Source organism: Natrix helvetica (genome assembly GCF_964273705.1).
Source record: "Natrix helvetica genome assembly, chromosome: 12".
NCBI classification, from domain to species: domain Eukaryota; kingdom Metazoa; phylum Chordata; class Lepidosauria; order Squamata; family Natricidae; genus Natrix; species Natrix helvetica.
The window spans coordinates 13,792,533-13,805,064 of record NC_138556.1 but is presented as its reverse complement, the minus strand read 5'-3'; the positions used below and the strand labels follow the sequence as shown (position 1 = coordinate 13,805,064).

The following is a 12,532-nucleotide window of genomic DNA, read 5'->3' as shown; positions in this document are numbered from 1 at the left end:
ACTAAGCCTTTATACCAGTGAAGTTTCACATCTACTTCTAGATCCATACTAGAAATTCTCCTGAATGCTTGCATATGCTTTATTTTCAACGTTGGGCAATGTTAGGAATCAGTCTGTTAAAAGATCAGTCCCTATGTTTGCAGAGCTTAAACAAAACCAGAGGAGAATGTCTTGATCATTATGTCCAAAGGGTACTTTCTGTGAAACCATAAACCTAGATGATATTAGGGACATCTAAATCAACCCTTCAGAAAAGACCTGATTAAAGGGCCTGTACCCCACAGGAGATAAGGAAGGGGTGGACCAGACATTAAGCCTCCTCTGTGGAACACACTGTCCCTTCCTCTTAGCACTCTAGAACCTGTTGCTTGTGGACTGTTGAGATCTCCATGTATGATGATTAGGCAGCTGTTCTAACCTCTCCATTTTCAAGTTCACCTAAGAGTTTTAAAGTGGTTGAGGTTTGGTTATGCTGGGATGATATTACAGCTGATGTTTTATTATGTACTAGCTGATAACCCGGGGTTGCCTGGGTATTTATCTATCCTAAACCTGTATTAGACAGGAAAAGCCCTGATTTTGTTGAAAATGTCCAAACATAATTTGTAATGTTGGATTTTCCCCCTTACCAGAGGGAGCTCCCTTGTGGAGTACTGCGAAGCCATTACCATGGCAACTCCACTGCACTGTACAGTAGAAGCCATTTGACAGCAGTACAGTAGAAGCCATTTTAAGGCACAACAGGCTGTATCTTAACCGAGGGCTGTTAGGGGTGCCTTACCCCCACAGTATTTGTTTTTAGAGAGTAAGTCATCTGTGTAACAAGTTTGGTTGAGATTGCTCAGGGCGTTCCAGAGTTATGCTGGAACACACACACACAGCCATTTTTATAGAGAGAGATATGTACTATCAGAGTCATTTGAGTGGACAGAATAAAAATATGTAAACAAATGAACCAAAGTTATTAAGAATCTTATTTTGTTCTTGAACTGAGAAAATCTTTAGCACACACATACCTGGGACAGCAAGGTTGCCATTACACTGAGATGTAATAGCTACCTGTTACCGGATAACCTATTTGTGGCTGAAGGCCTCCAAATGTTATCATGAAGAGTTGAAGCTTTTGTGGTATTTGTGGAGCTTGTGTTGTAGGAATCAACAAAATGAAACTGCATAAATACTTTCATTTCATTCAACGGGTGTTTCTGTTTTAAGTATGGTTTCTGAGATGAGGACTAGAGACTTGCCACTGCTTTGACACCTTGAAGGATATGATGGGTAAAAGAAGTGTACTGCTGAGAAGATACTGGTCTGTTGGCTGAAGAGGCATAGATGTCATGGGAGATAGTGTGTGTATTTTTGTTTAAATAAACAAACAGCTTTGCTTTGCACTAGCTCTGTGGACAATGGTATTTACATTTCAGAGCATAGAAGATTTTAAAAGATCCTCTCCATTCTCCCTAATAACCCCCCCAGCTGCCAAATATGTTTGTTCAAATTGTTGGGCATCTTTCAGTATTAATTTAGTTTAACATTTAATAATCAAACAATATAGGGTGCACAGAAATCAAGAGCCAAATCAGCAGGCATTATTGATTCCTATGACCAGCTGCTGTGCAACGTTTAGCACTGCTCATATTTACTTTTGATTCTCAATCATGTATTCATTCCGATATGGATACCTGTGGTAGGCATTGACTGATAGATGACAAATCATTGGTAAAGATGACAAGCAACCCAGAGATATCTGTATTGTTTGCACTGACTCCAAATTGGGCCGTAATCCAGCTGTCATGAACCTGACTAACGAACCCAGTTTGATTAGATTTGAAGTTGACACCAGTTTCGTGCCATGAAAACTTTGCAATATAATTTAATTCAAGGTGGGATATGACTTGCAATGCCAAGATACTGAGCGAGGAAGCACGGGTACTAATTTTAAAAATCAGATGAACAGAGTTGGAAGGGACCTTGTAGGTCATCTAGTCTAACCCTCCCCACCCCACCCCCAGGCAGGAGACCCTAAACCATTTCTGACAGATGGCAGTCCAGTCTCTTCTTGAAAGCTTCCAGGGATGAAGCTCCCACAACTTCTGAAGGCAACTTCTGCTCCACTAATTGATTGTTCTCACTTGTTCTCAATGAAAGAATTTAAAGCAGGAGAGAGTTACCATGTCATCGTGCCTAAGGCTGGCAATCCCCCCTCCCCCAAACTGGGGCAGGGGGACCAGTGGATTGGGGGAGAGAAATGCCTGTCTGAGTCAAATAAATAATATAAATTTTTCTCATCTCCTTAAAAGCGAGGTTAATGCAAAAGCACCCAGGTGGGTTAAATTAGTAAAATTAAATTAGTTTACTAATTTAACCCACCTGGATGCTTTTGCATTAACCTCGCTAATGGCCAGGACTGACAGTGGCCAAAGCTGACCAACATAGGCTAGTTTAAGTCTTGCCTTATAGACTATTATAGCCAATGTGTACAATTTGGGGGAGGGGGGAAAGGAGGAGATGGTCAGAATGTTAGTTGAATCAGCCCCTATGAAATAAAGGTAAGTGCAGTCCTCCGGTTGGAAAAGCATCTGCTTCAGGAAAGGCTCATGCTTTACTAAATAAATAGTCAATAACACTAAGATAGTGTTGGTATTTAGGAGCCAAAGGATTCAGGATTCCAGAAGATTTGAGACCCCTGGCATCAACCACGATCATAGCTCCCTCTGATGATTACAGAATTCTACATAGCATTCAATTTTCGTTCATGTATTCCACTGACAGCTTAGGTTATGTCCTAATTGCTTCCAAGAGAGGTCAGCAAAGGTTTTCCTTTAAAAAAAAATAATTCTAAATAAGCGAAAGACAACACATTCACTCTTCCTCTCTCGCTCACTTGCTCTCTCTCTCTCTCTCTCTCTCTCTCTCTCTCTCTCTCTCTCTCTCTCGTGCGCCTGCATAAACACACACACACACACACACACAAGTGTATAGGCACACACCCTCTTGCGCATGTTGATTTATGGAAACAATTATGATCCCGTCGCAGTCTTCTCTGAGCTAGAAAAGTTTGGAGCTACAGTAGAGCCTCTCATGTTGCAAAAGGCAAACGGCAGAAATGGAATACTTGTGTGTCCGGCTGTTATCAAGAGGAGCAAGTAAGTCATTTGTCTTCTTTGAAACTTCTCCAAAGATTGCTCTTAGCCGCTAACAGTTTCCCATCCTCGCCATTCTGCAATATCGGAGGTAAACTGCTCCTGACAGTTTCTTAGGAGCCAGCAGCAATAAATCTCTGTGTGTATGTGCGTGTGCATGGAGTATGGAGTGAGTAAAAATAGGGAGAAATGTAATTCAGTTCCCCTGATAATTACAACTGGGTTATAGGAGCGAGCCCTGTGAGAATTTCCTAACGTAATAAGACGCAATCAAATGATAGGGGAGGTTGAGATGTGCCTTTCTGCATCTAAAGTCTGGCAACTGAGGTGCATTGTAAAGCACACGGAGTAGTACTGCAAAAGGAGTAGCCAGCCGAACAGGGCTATCAACGTTGGAGAGGTATCGTGGCAGTCAAAGACCATGGCTAACTTGTCTGCATAAACATTTGTGCTTTCTTACTGTTTTATTCATTGCTTATGTAATGACTATAATTATTTAGGCAATAGATTTTTGATAGATTTTTTTTTTTTTTTTTTTTTTGCTTTCAGAGCGAGCAGTGAATACGAGTAGCGAAAGAAGTCCCAGCAGCCGAGGGTACTGCAACCTGTTCCTTTGAAGGAAGTCCTGGACGGAGGATATTTAAAGGACCGGTTCTCTATCGTAGACCAACATTTGAAAAGAGGTTTTTGTTGTTTTCTGTTGTTGCTCTTTTGTTTGTTTGTTTGCAAGAAGAAGCAGAGTCGCTGGTTAAGTCACTTTACAAATCCAGGGGGAAAAAACACAGGACAGGTCAATGACCAAGGAACGAATGAGCTACTGAAGACGGGTTTTTTTCATTATGTTGTTCGTGAGGGACCAGAACACTGCACTATAATGCACAAATGGATATTGACATGGATCCTGCCAACTTCGTTCTACAGATCTTATTTTTACATTATCTTCCTGCTGGGAGCTCTCTCCTTAGCTTGCAATGACATGAACCCAGAGCAAATGGCTACGAATGTGAACTGTTCCTCCCCCGAGCGGCATACTAGAAGCTACGATTATATGGAAGGGGGAGATTTGAGAGTCAGAAGGCTGTTCTGCCGAACTCAGTGGTACGTCAAGATCGACAAGAGGGGCAAAATCAAAGGAGGGCGAGATCTCAACAGCAACTACAGTAAGTACTCCCTTTTCTGCAATGTGGGCTGAAAACTCAGGCCATCATTAAGTTGCTCTGGGCTAAGTAAACGATGAGGATAGAAGGTATTGGCCACGCTAGCAATTAAGCATTTTCCCATGAATCGTATGACAAGAGCATTTGTTCCTGATTTATTTAAAAGGCGTCGTTTTTAATAATATGTTTCCACTATGTTACAGACCTGCTAATGTATTACTTGCAGATGGTAACTATTAGCAGAGAAAGCCCAATGTAACAAGTGAATTAAGGCTGGTATGTATTAAGGTCTCAAATTGTACAGCTTGGATGGGATTTTAGGGTTGAAATACAAACTCCCTGTAGATATTGGTCTGGAGTTTCTAAACAGTTGTATCAACGCTTGACCAACAAGTCAAATTTAAAGAGGGGAAGAGGTCACGATAAACCACATATTGCAAAAAAAATTATCCTGATAGTTTACTAAATTGAAATGGTCCGTGAACATACTAACAATGTAGTCAACATTTTTCCCCGTAGCTGAACGTTATTTTAAAATTTACCAGAGAACTGATAAATGAATCTTTTAACTCCACTTTTCATTCCTTTTTTTAAATTCATAAGTACTGAGTCATGTTATCAATCTGATTTATGATGTGATACTGGTGAGAAAATCCTGAAATGCACTTTTAGTGTCTTGCTAATATTAATAGTTTTATACCAGACGGGATAATTTATAAATTATGAACGTAAAGGAAAAGTGCACAGATCAGTAATTCTTTTATTTATATTTAATATTGACTTGGGCGAGTCAAAAGTATACTCTGCGCAGTTCTGCATCTAAAACATTATGCCATCGGGCACAATTTTGTAACATTCTATAACATACCTGTCTTTTAAAACTGATTCCTATATTAGTTCAGGTCATTACTACATAGAATCCATTACTAGGAATAGATAAAATCTGAATATAAGAATCTAAAACCAAAATAAGCCATTTTTATTCAGCCCTTCTGGAATCCCCCACTGTTTTGCCATATCAAAATACATAAAAGTAACACAACTTATATCTCTGCTTTCGTTCCTCAATTTCCTGCAGTATTGAAAATAAGCTATTATCATATTTTATTTCTTCCCTATTTACCTCCTATTTCTTTAGATGGATTTCTAGCACCTCATAGTGACCAATAATGTTACAAAATGCACTTTACTTCAATCTCTGTGGGTCAAGTAAGCCCTTGGTTGGATCATATGGCTCTTTTTAAAAGTGTGCATGACTAAAATAACTGAGCCTTTTTATATGGGTTAAAAGATTGAAATTAAGGAAGCCAACAGATAAATTGCAGGATAAAATGACCAGAATTAATAACCTATCGTGTAAAACATCACATACATAATATATGTGAGGGACGGTGTGTTGGTATGTATATCAGTCTGAAGTCAACAGAACTGTATGTACTTCAGCTGTATTTACTTTATAAAGTTTATTATTACTTTCCATTGTATCTTGCCACATAGTTCAAACATACATTATTGAAAAAAGTCCAGGATTAGATCAAAAGAGAGGGGTCTACCGCTCCAACTTTAGGAAAATATTCATTCAAGTAAGTTGATTAACATAGTTATCCAAAACGTACTGGATCAATCACAGTGGTGCCAAGGTCTCATATTCAAAATCAGTGTTTTGAATCCAGGATTCCAAAACTTTAAAGTCCCTCTAAAGGACATAAAGAGGGAGACTGTGATAGAGAGAGAGAGAGGCAGAGAGCTTGGGGGGGGGGGCTGCCCTCCGCTAATGAAACTAGCCAAAAAATCTTTACCTGCATGAAGGTTTGGCATGAGCTGGAATTCTGGATGGTGAAACTGGGTCCTGGGTTTGAATGCCCTCCTTTGGTGGGATTGATCTGGTACAGACTTTTTTTTGCCAATTTATAATTTCCTTCTAATTCACTAGCTGATTTCATGTGATATGAGGTTACAAGCATGAGAAGAGAATCAAATAATGTGCAATTGATAAGATTGTGGAATAAGAGAGACAGGGATGCTTCTCAGCTGCATCTCACTCACAGAAGGCTCTACTCCATGTCCCAAACCTAACTCAAACTGTACCTCTTTGTCTACCATTCTATTAACATTTCATGGACTCCACAGTTACTAGCAGACGTCTGTATAATATTGGTATTCCCATATTATTCCTGGAAAAGCGATGTGGATAGAAAAGGATGCTTACTATGGTCTTTGCTTTCTCGGCTCCTACCCTCAATCCTATCTTAAGACTCTCCCTTTTTGGTGTTCCAAAATATATTGTCCGTCTGTCTGTCTGTCTGTCTGTGTGTTTGTGTGGGTGTACATAACTATAATCTCAACCTTATTCCTGAAATAAGGGCAGCGTAGAAAAGCAATGGAGCAACAAGCCCCTTAACTTACTTTTTTTCCTGCTCAGATAATGAACATCACTTTCCATTAAGACGGTTGCATTCTTGAATCGCCTCTCTTCATCTCTCCGGACAAAGACACGTTAGGTCTCATCTCCAGGGGCATTAAATGGATCCCACTATAGAGGGTGTCATGTGATTCCTACTCTGGTGTTCAGGGTTCCACTGGGATTAATAATTAATAGAAATAAAGGCCACCCCTTTGGAGTATCTGACTTCTTTTCTTTGGTCAACCGTGTATCCATAGGGTAGATACGTATCTCAGTAAAACGAGATTTTTTAAAAAAGTTTTATTTTCTTGATAGATAATCAAGATCTATCCGGTATCTTCACTACTGCAATTACTTGTTGACTATTTAATAATCAAAGCTTATTTTATTTCTCTCCTATAACCCAAATCATTCAATTGTGTCATTGCTCAGAACTGAATGAGGTTTCAGAATGAGAATTATCCAGAATCTCCTTATTATCATATGAGATGGCATTATCACCACACAGCCTCCTTGTCCATGTCTTTATTTACATCTAAAAATACCTTACATAACTTTTACATTCAGAGCTTTCCTTGACCTATACATATATACAAAGACTCACTCCCTTGTCTAGGTGTGTCCTTTCCTCATTTCTCATGCCTGCTCTGTTAAACTTCAGCTGCTCTTCTGGGTTTCTGCCACTCAAATTCCTCCTTAAAGTCCAGCTTATGAATAAGAACCTAGCTAGAATCTCCTATTTAAATGATATGACATATTCCTGCAGTTTTCTTGGCAGGTTTTTGGAAGGAAGTGGCTGGAGGTGGGTTTTATTAATTTAGCTAGTAGTGCAACTTTCTCCAACTTGATTCTCCGCCAAGGAGTTGGGATTAACTGGTTCCAGCATTCACACTGCCCGTTTGTGCTGGGAATCCTGGAAACTATAACTTCAATATATCATAAGGATAACAAATTGAAGGGATGTTAATATGTCATTAGCAGTTCTGCCCTGTCTGAGAGGTTCCCACACTCCTGGAAGTACAGATTTCAAAAGAAACCTGTTTCCTCTTTTATTGCTGGATGGACTGTATATGTTTCTATTCTCACCTAGAATCATTCACTTGCTTATTTCCTCTAAGTTGAGGGGTCCAACCATGGCAACTTTAAGACTTGCAGACTTCAATTCCCAGAATTCATCAGCCATTATGGGGAATTCTGGGCGTTGAAGTCCACAACTCTTAAAGTTGCCAAAGTTGGACACTCCTGTTCTAAGCCTTGTCCACACAGCGGTCCAGAGATTCCCATAAGGCCAATGGAAGGTCAAACAATGCAGAAGGCTCTGTGTACAAACAGGTCTACAAAAAATGCTACCAACGTCAATCTTTATTTCCCTTCACTCAACATGTGAATTATGACATATCCATTGAGCTTCCTCTTTTCAAAAGTCAACCCTTGAAAGGGGACTCAACCTGACCATTTCTTGTATTTTCAAATCAATGTTTATTTTCTAATACTGTAAGCTAGTCTAGCCAATATCCTGGGCGAAGGCCCTGTTGAATGTCTTGTCAAGGCATCCAGAGCAATATACCAAAACCAATTTGTCTGCCTCAACCGTGTGCTTTAAATGAACAGAGGCTGAAAGTGTGACATCATTGCTATCAACAGGTCTGGATTTTCTCATGATTAAAGTGACAGATCCCTGAAGCTGGAAACATGTGGGAGGTTTCTGTTTTCAGTTAGACTGGTATAAAGCAAATTGTAGGAATACAGAACAGGATGGTATTTATCCATAACAAAGTTGTGCATTTTGGATTTCGCACCCACATAAAAATGCATAGTTGAACCATTAATGTATAAAATGTGTGCATGAGAGAAACCTTTATCGCGTACATTTAGGTACTGCACAAAATAAATAGCAGACCTCTTAGCCAATCTTTTCTAACCTAGAATGTCTGAAATTGAAAAGAATCATACAGCGCTTGCTGCTAAAAGAAGAATATCTAAAATGCATCTCTCTTTCAGTAACAATTAGGCTCCGTTGATGACCTAATAATATATATTCTACATATCTTTGTCTTTCTCCATTATATAAAGTGGGTGTTTACTTCAACCCTCATAAATTACAGAAAAATGCAATCCTATGAGAAAATAATAGAAGAGCAAATGGCATCATCGTATAGAATGAAATGACAGTGCTCTGCATTTGATTATATATTCTTGATTCAAATGTTTTGTGTTCTTTTGAACAATGAGAGAAAAATTATAAACTATCTGACATCACTAAGCCACAGTTGTATCGCAGTCAATTTTCACAAGCTTCATTTTTAATACAGACATTGTTAAAGTTTGAAAGGAGCAGTCCTGCTCCATTTTTCAATATTTACAAAAGCCATTTAAAACATAATTGCTAGTATAATTTTTTGTTAATGAGAGACATGAAATCCTAATCAATGTGGAATCATATACAGAACCTGATATCAGTGGTGGGTTGCCAATTATTTTACTACGGGTTCAGGCGCGCTTCTGCGCATCCGCAGAAGCGTCTAGGTGGGTGGGCGGAGCCTCCCGGCGGCCGCTACTACCAGTTCACCTGATCTGGGTCAAACTGGGAGCAACCCACCTCTGCCTGACATGTAACATATGTGGTCATGATGCCTGCACAAATGATAATCTACCAAACTGGGACATAGCCAGCCCACTGAAAGTACAGTAAAGTTTTGATTGATTGACCAGGAAGGTAAAATAGCTAAGGCATTTAATGTATATAGTTGATACACACACAGACACACATACATACATATAAAATATCTCCAAGAACCACCTGAAAACTAATCAATTCTGCAAAATAGAACCCTCAGATCAACACAAATGATCAGCTGACAAGTTTGACACTGAAGTAATGGTTCTCAATGCAAGATAGTTTATAAAACAATGATCTGTATGGGAGAGTTCATAAAATAAAACATATTTTTAATGCCATCCCAAAGGTCATTGTCTAAAGCAGTGTTTCTCAAACTTGGCGACTTTAAGTCCTGTGGACTTCAACTCCCAGAATTCTGGGAGTTGAAGTCCACAGGACTTAAAGTCGCCAAGTTTGAGAAACACTGGTCTAAAGTATGGAAAAGTAAATCTTAATATACCTGGGAATACTTTGGAACAAGTACTGGGTTGAAAGAGAGCGACTGGCCCAAGGTCCCCCAGCTGCCTTTCATAGCTAAGGAGGCACTGGAACTCACAAACAACTGGTTTCTAGTTCTTAACCACTCTCACGTATGAAGTAATGACTGAATGGCTGGTCAAACTTTGGCTTATATCTTAGTCAATTTTCTTATTTTTAATCTGTTATCTGGAGGTCTCCAAATGTGGCAACTTGGAAGACTTGTGGACTTCAACACCCAGAATTCTCCTGCAGCATGTCTTAAATTTCCCAGTCTTAAAGTTGCCAAGTTTGGAGAGCCCTGCTGTAAACTATTGCGCATATACAGACAATATGTTCAGATTTGCAGAAATATATTGCAACTGCCTTTAGGCCATGAAGAGTTTGTGCCAGCTTCTGAACTCTTAGGGGTCCAGAGAAACCTAGCATTGGATCTAGATTTACCCACTCCTATAAACTTCGGCGCACAACTCTAGCTAGCATAACAACTCGGTATCATAATGGCCTGGACAGAGAAGCCAGGAGGGCGTGGGATCTTACATAAGAATGCACAGCTCCAGCTACCTTTGGGGGATGGTGCACTGCAGTGCCACACACGCAGCCTGCAGCATTGCTCTCCTGGGAGATGCTTCGGTTCCAGCATTGCTCAAATTTGCATGGATTTTATTAGGCCGTAGAGCCATGTAGGTCAGCCAAGTAGCATATTTATCGGATGGGGTTTGGAACTTTTTTTGGGGTTGGCAAGAAGAACCTTCCCACTTGCCAGGGTTAGGATGGATTGCCCTTTGGGGCTTTGCTGCAATTTCTGCTTAAGCTAGGAGGTGCCTCCATCCAAAGGTGGGGGGGCTTGAATGGAGTGAAATGCGACCGAACCCCATCCGATAAATATACTACTTCAATCTCGCGGAATTCATTAAAACCCATGATCGGGTCTCCTGAGAACTTGGCTTACCATAGCTTTCACTCTGGGAACGAGTACAAAGAAATCCGTGCAACCATTGGATAATAATAAACAGCTCTCAAACTGGGCGGCAAGGGTGTAAATTTCATAGGAGATGGTGACACATGGGTCTCTTCCAAACTTTCATTTAGCAATGGGGAGGGACCCTGTTCTTTTCTTAAAGTTACGTTTGACGTTTAAGATATAATTCCAGGCTGTTCCTTTAATATCCTGGAGAAAATAGGGGAAAATCTATAGCGTGATAAGCAGCTTAAATGTCTGCGATATCTAATTCTGACTGGCACCAATAAGGACATCTATTTTTACTAAATCTTGGGCATTATTCATCATAATGAATAATGATTGACCAGGCCACCAACAGCCTAGGAAAAAAAATCACTCTGTGGTTGACATAAATCACTGCTCTTCAGCTTGAGGACTAACAGCCAAGAAACACTCCCAAGGAAGACATCTGCCTCAAAATAGATTTGGGACAAAGTCTTGACCTCTTCGTGTTGTTTTTTTCCTTTTCTTTCTGTTTTTCTTTCTGATGGGATATTAATCAGTTTTTTAAAAGCTGTTGTGCGTTAGACCAAAAGAAATCTTCTGGAAATATGAATTCTATCCTCCATTTTCCTTCCCCTTATACGTCCTTGGTCATCACTGCTTGTTTCTGAATCCAAAAATAGCCGAGTGATTTCAGAGTAAAAATTAAGATATGAGAGTATGATCCGTTGATCAGTTGACGGCTCCTTGGCTAATAGGAAAATGGCAAGGATTGGTGCAGGCAGTCACCAGAAGTCAATGCTGACTTGAAGGCACACACCATGAACACAACGAAGCATGGCGCTATCTGCGCATGGGAGGTCAATGCTAGCATTCACATGTTAAAGATGGAGAGTTAAAGATGAGGTGGAATAATTTGCATCACTACGTGATAGCTTTGTATATAAACAGAAGATTTCTTGGTTGAACATAAGGCTCTAGCTATTTTTTGTTTTATCTAATACAATCACGAAGTATTAAAATCATAGAACCAGAAAAAAAGATAAATTGTTCCTAAGAAATTAGCAGTTTAACTTTTTAAAAACATGCTAACCAATGTCATTATATACTGTACATGATGTACAATGACAATAAAGGCTATACTAACTGCAGCTGACATACACTTGGCCTATGATGGCTGTAATGCCATTTTCATCGTTGGTACGCATGGGAAATCTTCCGTATAACAAATGATGTTGATGTTTTGGAAATGGATATTCAAAGGTATGGCTGATAAAAGCACACAGAATTCATAAGGCGGCAAACAAATCAAGCATGAACTCAGTAGGACTTACAGATTTGTTGTGTTCCTAAATAAATGAAATCAACTTTAAAAAACACCATAGCTTAACTAGAACAGAATTCACTAGTGCAGCATCCTGAATATTGCTTGTTCCTTTGGCTCAATATTGCTTAGCAAGCCTTTTAATTACATTGGGCCAAGATCTTTGACTGGTATAACCCTGTTGCTTTCAAATTAATAGGCACATTTCAGATAATAATAATAATAATAATAATAATAATAATAATAATAATAATAATAATAATAATAATAATAATAATAAAAAATCGCGCAGACTGACTATAAAATGCGGCACAATTCAGTGGCACAAATGATCCACTGGAATTTGTGCAAAAATTATAATATTAAAACAGCAACAAACTGGTGGGAACACAAGCCTGAAAAAGTCATCGAGAGTCAGATGG

General features: G+C 39.4%; 2 protein-coding genes across 3 annotated transcripts in view; one reads left to right on the top strand and one right to left on the bottom strand.

Moving 5' to 3' along the window:
* The window catches only part of FAM227B (family with sequence similarity 227 member B), a 117,389-nt gene that overhangs the window by 65,775 nt on the left and 39,082 nt on the right, over positions 1-12,532 (bottom strand). The window lies entirely within an intron of this gene.
* FGF7 (fibroblast growth factor 7) overlaps positions 3,428-12,532 on the top strand; it is a 30,574-nt gene continuing 21,469 nt past the window's right edge. The window contains exons 1-2 of the mRNA XM_081964580.1: positions 3,428-3,543; positions 3,693-4,303. Coding sequence (XP_081820706.1) covers positions 4,018-4,303 — 286 coding nt within the window. The 5' untranslated portion in view covers positions 3,428-3,543; positions 3,693-4,017. The remainder of the gene's footprint in view (positions 3,544-3,692; positions 4,304-12,532) is intronic.